The 19,220-nt window shown below is 46.3% G+C and overlaps 1 protein-coding gene across 1 annotated transcript in view; it reads left to right on the forward strand.

Annotated features, from left to right (window-relative positions):
• LOC109909410 (neurobeachin-like) overlaps positions 1–19,220 on the forward strand; it is a 322,523-nt gene that overhangs the window by 71,195 nt on the left and 232,108 nt on the right. The window contains 11 exon segments of the mRNA XM_031795281.1: positions 544–739; positions 1,158–1,315; positions 5,812–5,920; positions 7,260–7,412; positions 8,439–8,607; positions 15,423–15,502; positions 17,078–17,140; positions 17,531–17,602; positions 17,605–17,630; positions 18,246–18,267; positions 18,269–18,339. Of these exon segments, the coding sequence (XP_031651141.1) occupies positions 544–739; positions 1,158–1,315; positions 5,812–5,920; positions 7,260–7,412; positions 8,439–8,607; positions 15,423–15,502; positions 17,078–17,140; positions 17,531–17,602; positions 17,605–17,630; positions 18,246–18,267; positions 18,269–18,339 (1,119 nt within the window).

Consider the following 19,220-nt stretch of genomic DNA (forward strand, 5'->3'; position numbering starts at 1 on the left):
CCTCCCTCCCTCCCTCCCTCCCTCCCCTCCTCCCTTCCCTCCCTCCCCCTCCCTCTCCTTCTCTCTCTCCTCCCCACTCTTCTGTCTGGTCCTCATCTTTCTGCTGTCTGCCCTCCCCTCCCTCCCCTCGCTCTTCTCGCTCTCTCCTCCCAACTCTCTGTCTGTCTTCATCTTTTTTGCTGTCCCTCCCTCCCTTCCCCTCCCTCCCTCCCTCCCTCCCCTCCCTCCCTCCCTCCCTCCCTCCCTCCCTCCCTCCCTCCCTCCCTCCCTCCCCTCCCTCCCTCCCTCCCTCCCTCCCTCCCTCCCTCCCTCCCTCCCTCCCTCCCTCCCTCCCTCCCTCCCTCCCTCCCTCCCTCTCTTCTCTCTCTCCTCCCACTCTCTGTCTGTCTTCATCTTTTTGCTTCTCTCCCTCTCTCCCTCCCTCCCTCTCTTCTCTCTCTCCTCCCACTCTCTGTCTGTCTTCATCTATTTGCCTCCCCTCCCTCCCTCCCTCCCTCCCTCCCTCTCTCTCTCTCTCTCTCTATTCCTCCCCTCTCTGTAGAGTACGTTTAAGTTTAAGTCGGAGAGTGACATCCACCTGGCGGAGCACCATAAGCAGGTCCTGTATGATGGGAAGCTGGCCAGCTCCATCTCCTTCACCTACAACGCCAAGGCTACTGACGCCCAGCTCTGCCTGGAGTCATCGCCCAAGGAGAACGCCTCCATCTTTGTCCACTCACCCCACGCCCTTATGCTACAGGTTAGTCTCACTACATGCCCTTATAATACACGTACAGATGGCGTCAAATATATTGCCACCCTTGCATTTTACAAAGTACAGTGCAATTGATCAGAATGATCTGTTTTCTCTTTTTAAAACTTCAAATGGCTATTTTTACCCAAGAGGTTTTGAATTTCAACTTATTTTAGAAGAAATAGTGAATCGTGCAAGGGTGCCAATATATTTGACAGCAACTGTAAGTCTCACCCCATGTCCTTATAAAACAGGTTAGTCTAGCCCCATGTCCTTATAAAATAGGTTAGTCTAGCCCCATGTCCTTATAAAATATGTTAGTCTTGCCTCATGTCCTTATAAAATAGGTTAGTCTCGTCTCATGTCCTTTTAATCCACATATAATGAAGTTATCGTAAACTAACACTGTATTGTTCCCTGCTAGGATGTGAAGGCCATAGTGACCCACTCCATCCACAGTGCCATCCACTCTATAGGAGGAATCCAGGTACTGTTCCCTCTCTTCTCCCAGCTGGACTACCATCAACCCAACGACCAGCACAACTACCAGCACCATGAGACCCAGCTGGAGACTACCGTCTGGTGAGTATCTGTCCCTTTGTCCTGTCTCTGTCCCCTTTCCCCAGTCCCTTTTCCCTATCTGAGGACTACAATCTGGTGAGTACAGGAAGTTTCATCAAGTGAGGGTCTGAGTCTTCTACTATGAGAATGCTGAGAATCAACGTTCTAATTTACTCCTCTCTGCTGATCCTTGTCCTGAATGTCTAGCGTTGTCCTTGTCAGAGCCCCCCACCGAGCCCTGCTCCAATCAGAGCTCGGCCATAATCCTGATTTAGCTCAGTGACAGAGACCACACTGGGGAGATGCACACACAGCAGCTCTGAGCCAGGCTCTGCTCTGCCTAGGGCCCTCTCTCTGGTGCAGGCAGGGGCTAAACCTGCTGGGTAGTGTAGTCCCAGCCCTGAGTTAAGCCTGCTGGATAGTGTTCCAACCCATGCCAGCTAGTGAACTCTGAGTAACTGTATTGGTTCTGCTGCCTGTTCCAGTGAGTCTACCTCTAAACTAACTGATGGCTCATGTTGATCCTCAGCATCTTCAGCAGGTACTGCAGCGTAACAGATGATGTGTGGGTTCAAAAGGTATCGGAGAGAGGATTTGTGTAATTAGTATACTCTGGTTGATGAATCAAGGGACAGATAGTGTGTCTGATGTAGTGATACTGATCATACTGATGTAGTTTATCATACTCCATAAGCATTTATATAAATGCTATAGGCTGGTAAGCATATCTAAAGGATATAGCAAGATAGCTAGTCTTCATATCACCACACGGAATACTATAATTACATGTGGCTGTCTAAGGTAACCATTATGCAAGTCCTTATTTTCCAGATACTGTGAGCTAATTCCTTACCATCAACATTTCAGCATCTATAAATTGAGTTTGCATCCCTTCGTTAAGGCTAAGTTAGGACCCAAACATATACTCTGGGATGTGTAATTAACTTCATTTAGGATTTATCAATAGTCCAACTAAATTGTGAACGTAAATTAAATTAAACAGTTACTCTATACATGAGGAATGCACTTACTCAAATCAGATGTATCAGTCACAAATGAATTCACTCAAACACTCAAACCAATTAGTGTACATGATACAGAATAAAACAGAGTAAATGTCTACCACAAATAGACATACATCTTTACATGGGGGTTTTAGATTCTACTTTTTATTTTAGAGGTTATTCTGTCTGTACACACATGGAGCTTGCAAACAAGGTCTCGATGAACCTAAAGAGACTCCGACCTTTTATCCTTGGATAAACTGAAACTCACCCCCCAACAAGGGCATCATACCCAGATTCTAATCTAGTTATGAAACTCATCAACGTAACGACAGGACTCCAGGAAGCTGCCCATCTGATAAGCGATCAGCCCATCATACAATTCTGACCAGTCTCTCTGAAAAGACATCAACCAGAACACATACTGTACAACAAGACATATCAAACTGAAAGCGGATTAGCGAGTGTCATAGAGAGCCTCTGTCAGACTGCCAAGACACGGTCACTCTGTCAGGACAGGCTTTAACTGAGAGACCCACTACAAAGACAGTAACTGACCCCAATGCAGAAGTAAACAGTCTCTCCACTTCTTCTCAGAGGACACCGTGTCTTTAGGATTAGAGGCTGATAAAAGGACTAGCAGATGGGCTGGGGATAGAAGATGAGGCTAGGAGAGAAGGCTGGGGCTAGGAGATGGGGCTGGGGCTTGGAGATGAGGCTAGGAGAGAAGGCTGGGGCTTGAGGTGAGGCTAGGAGAGAAGGCTGGGGCTAGTAGATTAGGCTGGGAGCTGGGGCTAAGAGATGAGGCTGGGAGCTGGGGCTAGGAGAGAAGGCTGGGGCTAGAGGAGATGGCTGGGGCTAGGAGATGAGGCTGGGAGCTGGGGATAAGAGATGAGGCTGGGAGCTGGGGCTAGGAGAGAAGGCTGGGGCTAGAGGAGATGGCTGGGGCTAGGAGATGAGGCTGGGAGCTGGGGATAAGAATAGGAGAGAAGGCGGGGGCTAGGAGATAAGGCTGGGAGCTGGGGCTAGGACTAGAAGAGAAGGCTGGGGCTAGGAGATGAGGCTGGGGCTAGAGGAGATGGCTGAGGCTAGGAGATGAGGCTGGGGCTAGGACTAGCAGAGAAGGCTGGGGCTAGGAGATGAGGCTGGGGCTAGAGGAGATGGCCTAGGCTAGGAGATGAGGCTGGGGCTGGGGATAGGATACTGGGGCTTGAATAGAAGGCTGGGGCTAGGAGATGAGGCTGGGAGCTGGGGCTAAGACTAGGAGAGAAGGCTGGGGCTTGGAGAGAAGGCGGGGGCTAGGAAATGAGGTCGGGGCTAGAGGAGATGGCTGAGGCTAGGAGATGAGGCTGGGAGCTGGGGATAAGAATAGGAGAGAAGGCGGGGGCTAGGAGATAAGTCTGGGGCTAGGACTAGAAGAGAAGGCTGGGGCTAGGAGATGAGGCTGGGGCTAGAGGAGATGGCTGAGGCTAGGAGATGAGGCTGGGGCTAGGACTAGCAGAGAAGGCTGGGGCTAGGAGATGAGGCTGGGGCTAGAGGAGATGGCCTAGGCTAGGAGATGAGGCTGGGGCTGGGGATAGGATACTGGGGCTTGAATAGAAGGCTGGGGCTAGGAGATGAGGCTGGGGCTAGAGGAGATGGCTGAGGCTAGGAGATGAGGCTGGGAGCTGGGGCTAAGACTAGGAGAGAAGGTTGGGGCTTGGAGAGAAGGCGGGGGCTAGGAAATGAGGTCGGGGCTAGAGGAGATGGCTGAGGCTAGGAGATGAGGCTGGGAGCTGGGGATAAGAATAGGAGAGAAGGCGGGGGCTAGGAGATAAGGCTGGGAGCTGGGGCTAGGACTAGAAGAGAAGGCTGGGGCTAGGAGATGAGGCTGGGGCTAGAGGAGATGGCTGAGGCTAGGAGATGAGGCTGGGGCTAGGACTAGCAGAGAAGGCTGGGGCTAGGAGATGAGGCTGGGGCTAGAGGAGATGGCCTAGGCTAGGAGATGAGGCTGGGGCTGGGGATAGGATACTGGGGCTTGAATAGAAGGCTGGGGCTAGGAGATGAGGCTGGGAGCTGGGGCTAAGACTAGGAGAGAAGGCTGGGGCTTGGAGAGAAGGCGGCGGCTAGGAAATGAGGTCGGGGCTAGAGGAGATGGCTGAGGCTAGGAGATGAGGCTGGGAGCTGGGGATAAGAATAGGAGAGAAGGCGGGGGCTAGGAGATAAGGCTGGGGCTAGGACTAGAAGAGAAGGCTGGGGCTAGGAGATGAGGCTGGGGCTAGAGGAGATGGCTGAGGCTAGGAGATGAGGCTGGGGCTAGGACTAGCAGAGAAGGCTGGGGCTAGGAGATGAGGCTGGGGCTAGAGGAGATGGCCTAGGCTAGGAGATGAGGCTGGGGCCGGGGATAGGATACTGGGGCTTGAATAGAAGGCTGGGGCTAGGAGATGAGGCTGGGGCTAGAGGAGATGGCTGAGGCTAGGAGATGAGGCTGGGAGCTGGGGCTAGGACTAGGAGGGAAGGCTGGGGCTAGGAGATGAGGCTGGGGCTAGAGGAGATGGCTAAGGCTAGGAGATGAGGATGGGGCTAGGACTAGCAGAGAAGGCTGGGGCTAGGAGATGAGGCTGGGGCTAGAGGAGATGGCTGAGGCTAGGAGATGAGGCTGGGAGCTGGGGCTGGGGCTTGAATAGAAGGCTGGGGCTAGGAGATGAGTCTGGGGCTAGAGGAGATGGCTGAGGCTAGGAGATGAGGCTGGGAGCTGGGGCTAGGACTAGGAGAGAAGGCTGGAGCTAGGAGATGAGGCTGGGGCTGGGGCTAGAGGAGATGGCTAAGGCTAGGAGATGAGGATGGGGCTAGGACTAGCAGAGAAGGCTGGGGCTAGGAGATGAGGCTGGGAGCTGGGGCTGGGGCTTGAATAGAAGGCTGGGGCTAGGAGATGAGTCTGGGGCTAGAGGAGATGGCTGAGGCTAGGAGATGAGGCTGGGAGCTGGGGCTAGGACTAGGAGAGAAGGCTGGAGCTAGGAGATGAGGCTGGGGCTGGGGCTAGAGGAGATGGCTAAGGCTAGGAGATGAGGATGGGGCTAGGACTAGCAGAGAAGGCTGGGGCTAGGAGATGAGGCTGGGGCTAGAGGAGATGGCCTAGGCTAGGAGATGAGGCTGGGAGCTGGGGCTTGAATAGAAGGCTGGGGCTAGGAGATGAGGCTGGGGCTAGAGGAGATGGCTGAGGCTAAGAGATGAGGCTGGGAGCTGGGGCTAGGACTAGGAGAGAAGGCTGGGGCTAGAGGAGATGGCTGAGGCTGGGAGCTGGGGCTAGAAGCTGGGGCTAGGACTAGGAGAGAAGGATGGGGCTAGGAGATGAGGCTGGGAGCTGGGGCTAGGACTAGGAGAGAAGGCTGGGGCTAGAGGAGATTTAACAGTAGAGGAGCAATTTATCTGTATTTTGACACATTTAGCTTTTTATGTCAGAACACTTGCACACCACCGGATGTGTGTGTCGGTGTCTGTTTCCTTATAAACCTGTGTGTATGTGTGTTGCAGTGCCACCCTACTGGTGTTCCTGGTTGACCTGTTGAAGAGCTCGGTGGCGATGCAGGAACAGATGCTGGGAGGGAAAGGATTCCTTGTAATCGGGTTTCTGTTGGAGAAGGTAGAAACTCTAACCTATAACACGCTGGAGATAAGGCATGGACTCTTTGTCATCTTCCATTGTTTTTTATGTATTGACTGCTTTGCTGTGATGTTGTGGCTACAGGTTTTTAATAATCAAATCAATTAAATCAATCAGTATCAATTAAATCAATACTTCATACGTTGTACCTTAAATGGCACGCTGTTCCCCATATAGTACACTATGTTAGAACAAAGCTACAGGGTTTGGCTTGGCCTAATAGGGCTCTGGTCAAAAGGTAGTGCACTACATAGGGAGTCATTTCAGTTTACCCGTTCTTACTTCCTATGGTGTGCCTGGCAACAGCTGATGACAGTTATTTAAAGATATCTCCTTTCAACCAATGTCCCTCAATATTTTCTTTAGTTCTTTAGCCTCTTTACTCCTCACTTTTGGTCAAAGGATATCAGAGGAGGACCAGAAATAGATCCATGGTTCTGAAACAGACAGGGACACAACAGGGCATCAGCCAACCAGTCAGACAGACTCTTTAATGCTGTTTGAAACATGGAGCCCAGTAGCCCTCAGATGGATAGGATCAAACCACAGATCAAAGAACAGAGCAGAGAGGCACAGAGGTGAGGAAGAGATTTGGAAGAAGAATCCACTTTGTGTTTTGAAGGGTATGTAGCCTCACTGCTTCCCCAGCCAGCCGCTGTCAGGTTGTGTCCTAATTGGCACCCTATTCCCGACATAGTCCACTTCTTTTGACCAGAGCCCTATGGGCCCTTTTTAAGGAAAATGCTGCCTTTTTGGACACAGACAGATTGTCCTGTAGCATCCTGACATCTATCCACCGGAGTCCAGCAGAGCCCAGACCTCAGGGCCAGGAACAGGTGGTTGTAACAGGGGCCAGACGGTGGAAACAGTTTATCCCTCTCTCTCTCTGTCTCTCTCACGTTCTCTCCTCTCCCTCCAGCTGCCAGCACTCTCACACTCACACCATCCTGCCATCTGGTTCAGATCTGTTTATACCACAGCTAGAATATTAGGAGAGACTACCTCTACCTGGTCAGGAGACATGTGACAGAAAGACAGGCAACAATGATAACAGCAGGACTCCTCTGAGTCTGGATGCTCAGTCAAATGCTCTCAAACTTTGCTTGTTTGGTGAAATGTCTATACATTCCAGTTACTACTTCAAAATGGTGAAACTCCTCAATTGCACTGCCCATGCTAAAACGGGCTTTGTGGAAAGTGAACCCTCTATCCAACTCTATGGTTGGCTTACAGTTAGTTATATGTTATTGAGGGATTGATTGACTGGTTGATTGATTTATTGAGTATCCAGTGGTCTGACCAGTCCCTGTGCCTCCAGTGCTCCAGGGTCCATATCACACGTGCGGTCCTTGAGCAGTTCCTGTCCTTCGCTAAATACCTGGACGGGTTAACCCACGGAGCGCCACTCCTCAAACAGCTCTGTGACCACATCCTGTTCAACGCAGCCATCTGGATACACACCCCTGCCAAGGTAAGTCCTGCCCCCACACCCCCCGCCAAGGTAGACCTTGTCCCCCGTAAAGATGAGCCCCACCCAAACTGGTTCTACTGGTTCCAGGTAGCTCCATGGTAACCCACCTGAGTTCTGACTCACTGAAGACTGTTTAGAGCATTACTCACTTCTACCATGATCCATTATGTAACACAACATATTTTCGGGTCCTGATATTAGTGGATATTTTCTCCTCCGAATTGAAGACTTCACCACTGACTGAGGTTTACTGCCTGCTGTCACCATCAGCTCCTCAACCCTGAGAAGTATTGAAATGTTTTAGACTGAAAATACATAATGACCCGTGAAGTAGTGGATGAGGCGGATCAGAGGAGCTGGGTTGTGTGGAGAATCCATTCTCCTCACTGGCACCGCCCCTGGTGGCTCTTATGAATAAATACATAACGGTTGTGGGGAAATGTCTCAGGAGTTGAGGTAGAGAGAGTCTCTGGAGGTCGACCTCAGACCCCTCCCCCATACACTTCTCTCACATGGAGCACAGAGAGCGAGAGGGGCAGACAGAGGTAGCACACTAGATTAGATAACTTTTAGATATCTCCTCTTCTCTCTGTTAGATGGAAAAGAAGCTGTAGAGGGACTGTGTGGGATTATTGTCCAGTCAATTGCTAATTACAGAGGCCGTATTAATGAGACTGAACAGAGCAGAGCAGAGATGGAGAGAGAGGAGTGGAGAGGAAATAAGAGGGGAGTGATGAGAGGAGACTGTTATAGTGTGTTCTAATAGAGTGGAATGTGGGGTCAGCCACAGCAGCCTGTCTCTCTCTCTGTTCTACACCTGCAGGGAGGATGATGGGCTCAGGTCAGCTAGGACCTCTTTAATACAGCATTCATTTAATATGACCAGTTCACAGCCTTAATATGATACCTTAATCAGCCTGGAGTAGGTTATAAATATTATACCTGACAGCTATATTTATGTAGAATCACTGGGTATAGGTTAATTGTGTGTGTGTGTGTGTGTGTGTGCGTGTGCTCTCCCCTCAGGTCCAGCTCTCACTGTACACGTACCTGTCTGCAGAGTTTATCGGCACGGCAACCATCTACACCACCATCCGTCGTATTGGGACAGTGCTGCAGCTGATGCACAGTCTGAAGTACTACTACTGGACCTGCAACCCTGAGGCCAGCAGTGGCATTACACCTAAAGGACTGGGTAAACACACAGACACACACCACAGGTCCAGAGATGACAGGCATCTCCTCTCTGTGTGGTAACAGGCTGCCATGAGGCGGCTGTCTGCCGTGTTGGAATTCAAAGTCACCCTGAACTGTCATGTCATCTTCCCCTCTCAGCTTTTTCTCTCTGAAACTATTCAGAATGCTCAGATGCCCAGGTTCTGATACAGGCCTATATGGTTGGAAGCAGACCTGTATATATCCTACAGGTCAGGTTAGAACAGTGCTGATAAACCAGGTCTGTCTCTTAAATAGCATCCTATAGGGCTCCAGGCAAAAGTAGTGCACTATGTAAGGAATAGGGGGCCATTTGGACATAACCACAGGAGAGAAGTGTAGTTTATTCCACAGAGGAAGTAGATGTGTATTAACTGTGTAATGAATAGTTGATGCAGCAGTTTAGCCTCTATTGACAGAGTTCACACGGTTAATGATTTCTCATGAAGCCCAGAAAACAAAGAACACTATGACCATTAATCAGCAGTAGGGTGGAGACATTTGCCATAGCTACAGACCAGTCCTATATGAAATATTGAGCAGAGCTACAGACCAGTCCTATATGAAATATTGAGCAGAGCTACAGACCAGTCCTATATGAAATATTGAGCAGAGCTACAGACCAGTCCTATATGAAATATTGAGCAGAGCTACAGACCAGTCCTATATGCAATATTGAGCAGAGCTACAGACCAGTCCTATATGAAATATTGAGCAGAGCTACAGACCAGTCCTATATGAAATATTGAGCAGAGCTACAGACCAGTCCTATATGAAATATTGAGCAGAGCTACAGACCAGTCCTATATGAAATATTGAGCAGAGCTACAGACCAGTCCTATATGAAATATTGAGCAGAGCTACAGACCAGTCCTATATGAAATATTGAGCAGAGCTACCGTACAGATCTATGTGAAGTAGGATACTGAGTGTGTTTGTGGTAGGGAGAGTTTTATATATAGACAGCTCTGGAACGTTCTGCAGTGTTTCTACTCTGATCTGGGGAAGGGTATGGACTCTCTGGGCTGTTTAGTTTTTCTGCTTTTACTGACGTTGATGAATAATAGATATTGTGTCATAGATTGCTTGTTTTGGATGTTCCTACTAACATCTTGGCCTGTTTTGCTTTAGTATGTGTTGCAAAACAGTGAGACAAAAATATGTTTGTTGGACTTATTAGCCATGTTCTGTTTGTTGGACTTATTAGCCATGTTCTGTTTGTTGGACTTAGTAGTCATGTTCTGTTTGTTGGACTTAGTAACCATGTTCTGTATTTTGGACTTATTAGCCATGTTCTGTTTGTTGGACTTAGTAGCCATGTTCTGTTTGTTGGACTTAGTAGCCATGTTCTGTTTGTTGGACTTATTAGCCATGTTCTGTTTTTTGGACTTATTAGCCATGTTCTGTTTGTTGGACTTAGTAGCCATGTTATGTATTTTGGACTTATTAGCCATGTTCTGTTTTTTGGACTTATTAGCCATGTTCTGTTTGTTGGACTTAGTAGCCATGTTCTGTTTGTTGGACGTATTAGCCATGTTCTGTTTGTTGGACTTATTAGCCATGTTCTGTTTGTTGGACTTATTAGCCATGTTCTGTTTTTTGGACTTAGTAGCCATGTTCTGTTTTTTGGACTTATTAGCCATGTTCTGTTTGTTGGACTTAGTAGACATGTTCTGTTTGTTGGCATTAGTAGACATGTTCTGTTTGTTGGACTTATTAGCCATGTTCTGTTTGTTGGACTTATTAGCCATGTTCTGTTTTTTGGACTTAGTAGCCATGTTCTGTTTTTTTGACTTATTAGCCATGTTCTGTTTGTTGGACTTATTAGCCATGTTCTGTTTTTTGGACTTAGTAGCCATGTTCTGTTTTTTGGACTTATTAGCCATGTTCTGTTTGTTGGACTTATTAGCCATGTTCTGTATTTTGGACTTATTAGCCATGTTCTGTTTTTTGGACTTATTAGCCATGTTCTGTTTGTTGGACTTAGTAGCCATGTTCTGTTTGTTGGACTTAGTAGCCATGTTCTGTTTGTTGGACTTATTAGCCATGTTCTGTTTGTTGGACTTATTAGCCATGTTCTGTTTGTTGGACTTATTAGCCATGTTCTGTTTGTTGGACTTAGTAGCCATGTTCTGTATTTTGGACTTATTAGCCATGTTCTGTTTGTTGGACTTAGTAGACATGTTCTGTTTGTTGGCATTAGTAGACATGTTCTGTTTGTTGGACTTATTAGCCATGTTCTGTTTGTTGGACTTATTAGCCATGTTCTGTTTTTTGGACTTAGTAGCCATGTTCTGTTTTTTGGACTTATTAGCCATGTTCTGTTTGTTGGACTTATTAGCCATGTTATGTTTTTTGGACTTAGTAGCCATGTTCTGTTTGTTGGACTTATTAGCCATGTTCTGTTTGTTGGACTTATTAGCCATGTTCTGTTTTTTGGACTTAGTAGCCATGTTCTGTTTTTTGGACTTATTAGCCATGTTCTGTTTGTTGGACTTAGTAGCCATGTTCTGTTTGTTGGACTTATTAGCCATGTTCTGTTTGTTGGACTTAGTAGCCATGTTATGTATTTTGGACTTATTAGCCATGTTCTGTTTTTTGGACTTATTAGCCATGTTCTGTTTGTTGGACTTAGTAGCCATGTTCTGTTTGTTGGACTTATTAGCCATGTTCTGTTTGTTGGACTTATTAGCCATGTTCTGTTTGTTGGACTTATTAGCCATGTTCTGTTTTTTGGACTTAGTAGCCATGTTCTGTTTTTTGGACTTATTAGCCATGTTCTGTTTGTTGGACTTAGTAGCCATGTTCTGTATTTTGGACTTATTAGCCATGTTCTGTTTGTTGGACTTAGTAGACATGTTCTGTTTGTTGGCATTAGTAGACATGTTCTGTTTGTTGGACTTAGTAGCCATGTTCTATTTTTTGGACTTATTAGCCATGTTCTGTTTGTTGGACTTAGTAGACATGTTCTGTTTGTTGGACTTAGTAGCCATGTTCTGTTTGTTGGACTTAGTAGGCATGTTCTGCTTGTTGGACGTGGTAGCCATGTTCTTTTTGTTGGCATTATTAGCCATGTTCTGTTTATTGGACTTAGTAGCCATGTTCTGTTTGTTGGACTTAGTAGCCATGTTCTGTTTGTTGGACTTAGTAGCCATGTTCTGTTTGTTGGACTTAGTAGACATGTTCTGTTTGTTGGACTTAGTAGCCATGTTCTGTTTGTTGGACTTAGTAGGCATGTTCTGCTTGTTGGACGTGGTAGCCATGTTCTTTTTGTTGGCATTATTAGCCATGTTCTGTTTATTGGACTTAGTAGCCATGTTCTGTTTGTTGGACTTAGTAGCCATGTTCTGTTTGTTGGACTTAGTAGCCATGTTCTTTTTGTTGGACTTAGTAGCCATGTTCTTTTTGTTGGACTTAGTAGCCATGTTCTTTTTGTTGGACTTAGTAGCCATGTTCTGTTTGTTGGACTTAGTAGCCATGTTCTGTTTGTTGGACTTAGTAGCCATGTTCTTTTTGTTGGACTTAGTAGCCATGTTCTTTTTGTTGGACTTATTAGTCATGTTCTATTTGTTGGACTTATTAGTCATGTTCTGTATTTTAGACTAGCTATGGAGCTATGTTGTTTCTCTTCAGTCAGGGTCGTTCAACTAGACACAGCAGAAAACAAAGCTGCTCCATCCTAGTAGAGATCACTCTTTGAAAGATCTTGGTGATGAACCTTGTCTGCTGAGACATCTGTTGGATGATGTGTGTGTAGAATATAATCCATATTTGTGAAACAGACCATCTTTCTAGTTTCTAGTTCATCTTCCCGGTAATGTGTTCTTTAAATGAATAGAAGTGTAAGTCTGCCTCCTGTTCAAAAGTACTACACTACAAAGGGAATAGGGTGCCATTTGGGATGTAGACAGTGTTTTACTGATGGTTCTAGAATCCCGGTGGGAGAAACGGAAGAGAGGAACGGTATAGTTGGTCAAATACTGAGGACGGTGTCCTCACCCGAACCTGGAGGTAATTTTATCGTCCTTCTATTTCCATTAGACCTGGTTTTCATTTGACTCAGACGACTGTGGTGTTGCCTCTAGATGGGGAGAGAGGGAATGGGAGGGAGAGAGATGAAGGGAGAGGGAGATGGGGAGAGAGCAGGTAGATACTGTAATCAAGTGTTCAATTATAAGAACAAAGCAATGGTGGTTGGAACAGAGCTGGTGCAGGTGTACATCCCAAATGGCACCCTATTCCCTATATAGTGCACTATGTTTGACTAGGGCCCGTAGGTCAAAAGTAGTGGACTATGTAGGGAATAGGGTGCCATTTGGGACGCAGACACAGTTTGTCTCTGGAAATGTTGCTGCTGGTTTCTCTGGGAGTCTGTAAATAGAGAGCCATCAAATTAAACCAATGCATCATCCTCTCACACACAGACACTGCAGTGCAGGCTCAATTTCTCTCAATCCCTAACATGCGCTCGCACACACAGAATCTATCGCTCTCTCTCGCTCTCTTTCTCTTTTGCTCTGTTAGACACACACTCTGTTGGTCCTACTCCTCGTATGTAGTCACATACTCTGAAGTCAAATTTCTAATTTCAGGTCTCCACACTCCCAGCGTCTGGAACTGATCCATTTGGAAAGGAGCCGTAACAATATTGTCTACATTCCAAATGACACCCTATTACTTATATAGTGCACTACTTTTGACCAGAACCCTATGGTGCACTATAGTAATAGGGTGCCATTTTGGACGCCACCAATATTGTCTAATCTTGAGCAGGGCTGAGAATCTGTGTATCCTCCCAGTGAAAACATAGAGTATTGATCAACCCTGTGAAATATTATCCAATGCTATTACTGCCTGCTTTATCTGAACCAAGCCAAGGGTGAAAGTGAAATTAGGTCAATTTCCTAAGTATCTATAATAAAATGTGTATATGAAGCACGCTCTCATGATGGATTAATTACCAGTCCAGTCACACTGACTCACTGTAGCGAGGAGGAGAAAGTGGATTTCTGCGTTAATAACACAAACATAAATCATTTATCAATAAAGTGAACCTTATCCTCCTCCTGCCCAATACCCTCAGGGCAGGTGGACTGAACCAACCAATGAGAGCCTGAGAATCAACAGTTGTGACTAAGTTGGATTCAGCATGTGGATGCAGCTGTGTTGTTAAGGATGCTGTTATCTAGCGACATGTTCTGTCCCTGTACTGTGTTCTCAGACGGCTTCTATTAATCAGTGTCACAAGGAGCTGAGGGAGCCTGTGTTGAAGGGGTTCCATTGATTTCTGAGGGGAAATAGGATAGTCAGATGTTGGATTAAATTGTGTCTGACAGCAGAGGACTATCTTCACTCTGGAGATACGTTCTTGTGTGTAAATTAATAGCTCTGTGTTATCGATCTCTCTGTGGCAGCAACCTGTCCACGTACACTATATATACAAAGTATGTGGACACCCCTTCAAATGAGTGGATTTGGCTATTTCAGCCACACCCATTGCTGACAGGTGTATAAAATCGAGGCACAGCCATGCAACCTCCAAAGACAAACATTGGCAGTAGAATGGCCTTACTGAAGAGCTCAGTGACTTTCAACGTGACACCATCATAGGATGCCACCTTTCCAACAAGTCAGTTCTTCACATCTCTGCCATACCAGAGCTTTCCGGTCAACTAATTGCTGTTATTCTGAAGTGGAAACGTCTAGGAGCAACAACGGCTCAGCCTCGTAGTGGTAGGCCACACAAGCTCACAGAACGGGACCATCGAGTGCTGAATCGTCTGTCCTCGGTTGCAACATTCACTACCGAGTTCCAAACTGCCTCTGGAAGCAACGTCACCACAAGACGTGTTCATCGGGAGCTTCATTAAATGGGTTTCCATGGCCAAGCAGCCGCACACAAGCCTAAGATCACCATGTGCAATGCCAAGCGTCGGTTGTAGTTGTGTAAAGCTTGCCGCCATTGGAGCAGTGGAAATGCTTCACCATCTGGCAATCCAACGGACTAATGGCAAATGCCAGGAGAACACAACATGCCCAATACATCATAGTGCCAACTGTATAGTTTGGTGGAGGAGGAATAATGGTCTGGAGTTGTTTTTCATGATTCGGGTTAGGCCCCTTAGTTCCAGTGAAGGGAAATCCGAACGATACAGCATAAAATGATTCTGTGTTTCCAACTTTGTGGCAACAGTTTGGGGAAAGCCTGAACCCCATAAAACACCATTGGGATGAATTGAAACACCGACTGCGAGCCAGGCCTAATCGCCCATCATAAGTACCCAACATCACTAATGCTCTTGAATAGAAGCAAGTCCCAGCAGCAATGTTCCACCATCTAGTGGAAAGCTTTCCCAGAAGAGAGGAGGCTGTTATAGCAGCAAAGGAGGGGCCAACTCCATATTAATGCCCATTATTTTGGAATAAGATGTTGGACGAGCAGGTGTCTACATACTTTTGGTCCTGTAGTGTATTTACTCTACGCGCTCAAATACAATATGTCTTAAAACCACAGAGCAGAGTGAAGTTAATGATAATAGATGTTGTATCAGAGCCTAGTGCCGGGCTGCAGCTGTAATCAATAACCAACCGTCTGTAATGTGTCATATCTGTCCTCTCATATTTGATCACTCATCTGGGTTGGGCAGTGTTATGCATATAGCACCGTGTTGAGTTGTACTGCTCTCTGTAGATTTCTGATAGCGATAGATCGGCTCTGAGATGTGAAGTCAATTTCAGACGTGTGTGCGTGTGCATGTTGATCCCTGTGACTCTGTGGTCTGTGTTTGTCCTCAGATGGTCCAAGGCCCACCCAGCAGGAGATCATCTCTCTCAGGGCTTTCATGTTGCTGTTCCTCAAACAACTCATCCTCAAGGTACTGCACATAAACACTCACACATCCATTCCAAAACAAAAACAGTTTGTTTATTATCTCCACCAGAGAAAGGAACCATGGGTAATTGCTCTGGAACCATAATGTCCAATCAGCATGCAGGTTCAGGTCCGTCCGTGTTGTTGTGTTCAAATCATTGCTTAGCTTCAACAACATGGCAGCAGGCTCTTTTTCTGCAACAAATAGGCCTGCAGCCCGAGGCCACTACAGAAATAAGCAGAATTTAAACAACGGAGGGAATATAAACTGGCTACCAATAGAAAATATCTACCATTCTGTACAGCATCAGCTACATACACACGCACACGCACACACGCACAGCTCAAACAACAATTAACCTCCAATCTGTTCCTGCAGAGATTCTGGTTCCTCATCAGAAGTGTTTAAACGTTACATCACTGTAAAGTCTCTGATCAACAGGAGACTGGGGAACAAACACTGAACGTGCTGCAATATTATATTCATCTCACAAACCAGCATATGTCAACTGGTTCCAGAATGAGAATTATTATCCGTCAACAGCTTAGCTCAGCACTGGCATTGATTAACAGTGCCTAGGTCTATCTCCTGGATACTGGCATACAAACACCCTGGTGTTAACTACACTATCTAACAGACCTGTCAGTGATCATTAAGCAACCTAAGGCCGTTTCCCATCTGTTTCTGTTACTAGTAGGATTAAATCGTTTCTTGAGTCAGTCTGTTTCTGTTACTAGTAGGAATAAATCGTTTCTTGAGTCAGTCTGTTTCTGTTACTAGTAGGATTAAATCGTTTCTTGAGTCAGTCTGTTTCTGTTACAAGTAGGATTAAATCGTTTCTTGAGTCAGTCTGTTTCTGTTACTAGTAGGATTAAATCGTTTCTTGAGTCAGTCTGTTTCTGTTACTAGTAGGATTAAATCGTTTCTTGAGTGAGTCTGTTTCTGTTACTAGTAGGAATAAATTGTTTCTTGAGTTTGAGTTTGAGTTTATTTTTATTTTTACAGGGACAGTGCACATTAATCAACATTTCAGTAAAAGTGCCGGTTTTAGCCAACCGGCTAATTTCAACCGCAGTCCCTGGGCAGGTTATTAAAAACAATTACAATATAGACAATAGCAACATAGAACAAGCAAGACATAGCATACAGACAGAGCAACATAGGACAAGCAAGACGTAGCATACAGACAGAGCAGCATAAAACAAAAAGCAGCAACACAAAATTCATAAAAGCAACAAAGTGTTTCCACACCTCACAAGCTACAGACAACAGACAACATGGAGTGGCAACACACAGCTAGGGACCATGTTCACAAATCTGATTGACCTTTAGCCATGTCTTCAAGCATTAGTAGTAGGAATAAATTGTTTCTTGAGTCAGTCTGTTTCTGTTACTAGTAGGAATAAATTGTTTCTTGAGTCAGTCTGTTTCTGTTACTAGTAGGAATAAATTGTTTCTTGAGTCAGTCTGTTTCTGTTACTAGTAGGAATAAATTGCTTCTTGAGTCCGTCTGTTTCTGCTACTACTAGGATAAATAGTTTCTTTGGTCAGTGTGAAAACGTGTGTGTCATTTCTTAGGACCGAGGTGTGAAGGAGGATGAGCTGCAGAGTATCCTGAACTACCTGCTAACCATGCATGAGGTGAGTGGCAAGTCCCCATGATCCTGGGCTGTAGCGATGTAGGGTTGAGAGGTCTGTCCATTGATGATGTTGTACTGTATGGTGCTGTAAACCTCCTCTCTCCCTGTCTCTCCTTCTCTCTGTCTCCATCTCTCATCCCCCGCTTTCTCTCTCTCATTACCGTCTCTCAATTCAATTCAATTCAATGGGTGTTTATCTCTCTCTCTCCCCCTCTCAACCTTTCTCTCTCTCTCTCCCCATCATACTCTCTCTCTCCCCTCAACGCTTCTCTCTCTCTCCTCTCTCTCAGGTCTCCTCTCTCATCTCTCTCTCTCTCCTCTCTCTCTCTCTCTCTCTCCTTCGCTCTGTCTCTGTCTCTGTTTCTCTTCTCCTCTCTCGCTCTCTCTCTAGGACGATAATATCCATGATGTTCTCCAGCTGGTAGTGGCTCTGATGTCAGAACACCCAGCCTCCATGATTCCAGAGCCTTTGACCAGAGGAACGGCATACGGTACGCAACACACACACACACACACACACACACACACACACACACACACACACACACACACACACACACACACACACACACACACACACACACCACACATCATGGCACAGCCCTTGGGGAACAAAGCCCACTTGCTGTTGATGCACAAAATGCATGGAATAACATCACATCTCTAATACTGGAGATTGTGTTGTGAATCTACATGATACCTTTTGAATAATTCACATATTCTGTAAGACATTTTATGATATTAACATATTCATTTTATATCAGACATGGATGATAACACATATTGTATGCCCTGTGTGTTCTATGAAATATGAATGTATATCAGCCACTGACTCCTGCAGAGTGCTCAGCATCTTCACTGCAAGAAATGGGATGGCTCTGTTTTGATCAGGAAACTAATTTAGTTGTCACGCCGACACACAGACTCTCAAAACAGAGAGGGAGGTCTTTCCCTGCACACCCAACTAGTTCAGTCTGGTTTCATTGTAACCGTCCAAGCACTCTATTTCCATTATAGTGTACTACTTATGACCAGAGCTCATAGGGGACACAATCATTAACGGGGCCATGTTAAATGTGATTCATATGTCTCCTGTCCTGTTCCAGGGTGATGTACAAGCTGTTGGCCGTCTAAGACTGAGAGCATCAGAGTCCAGTCCCTCAAAGTCCTGGGATATTTCCTCAAACACCTGGGGCATAAGTGAGTTATTATCCCTCTCTCAATGAAAGACTGTCCCCCAAGAGAGGTTCTGGATCTATGAAAGACATTCCTCATTCTTTCCTTCTCTCCCTTTATCTTATCACCTCTTCTCCCTTTACTCTTCTCCCCTATTCTCCCCCCTCTTCTTATTCCCTCTTCTCCCCTATCTCCCCCCTTTTTCTTATTCCCCTCTTCTCCCCTATATCCCCCCCCCTCTCTATTCCCTCTTCTCCCTATTCTCCCCCCCCTCTTCTTTATTACCTCTCTTCTCCCTTACTCTTCTCCCCTCTTTCTTTATTCCCTCTTCTCCCCTTTTCTCCCCTCCCCTCTTCTATTCCCTCGTCTCCCCTTTTCTCCCCCCCCCTCTTCGTATTCCTTCTCCTCTCTCCTCCCCTCTTCTTATTCCCTCTTCTCCCCTCCCCTCTTCTTATTCCCTCTTCTCCCCTCCCTTCTTCTCCACTCTTCCCACCTCTTCTCCTCTCTTCTCCCCTTTACTCTTCTCCCACCTCTTCTCCTCTCTTCTCCCCTTTACTCTTCTCCCCCCTCTTCTTATCCCCTCTTCTCCCCTCTTCTCCCCTTTACTCTTTTCCCCTCTTCTTATTCCCTCTTCTCCCCTTTACTCTTCTCCCCTTCTTCTCCCTTCTTCTCCCCTTTACTAATCTCCCCTCTTCTCCCCTTTACTCTTCTCCCCTCTTCTCCCCTTTACTCTTCTCCCCTCTTCTCCCCTTTACTATTCTCCCCTCTTCTCCCCTTTACTATTTTCCCCTCTTCTTATTCCCTCTTCTCCCCTTTACTCTTCTCCCCATTCTTCTCCCTTCTTCTCCCCTTTACTATTCTCCCCTCTTCTCCCCTTTACGCTTCTCCCCTCTTCTCCCTTCTTC

Source organism: Oncorhynchus kisutch, linkage group LG18 (assembly GCF_002021735.2).
Source record: "Oncorhynchus kisutch isolate 150728-3 linkage group LG18, Okis_V2, whole genome shotgun sequence".
NCBI lineage: Eukaryota > Metazoa > Chordata > Actinopteri > Salmoniformes > Salmonidae > Oncorhynchus > Oncorhynchus kisutch.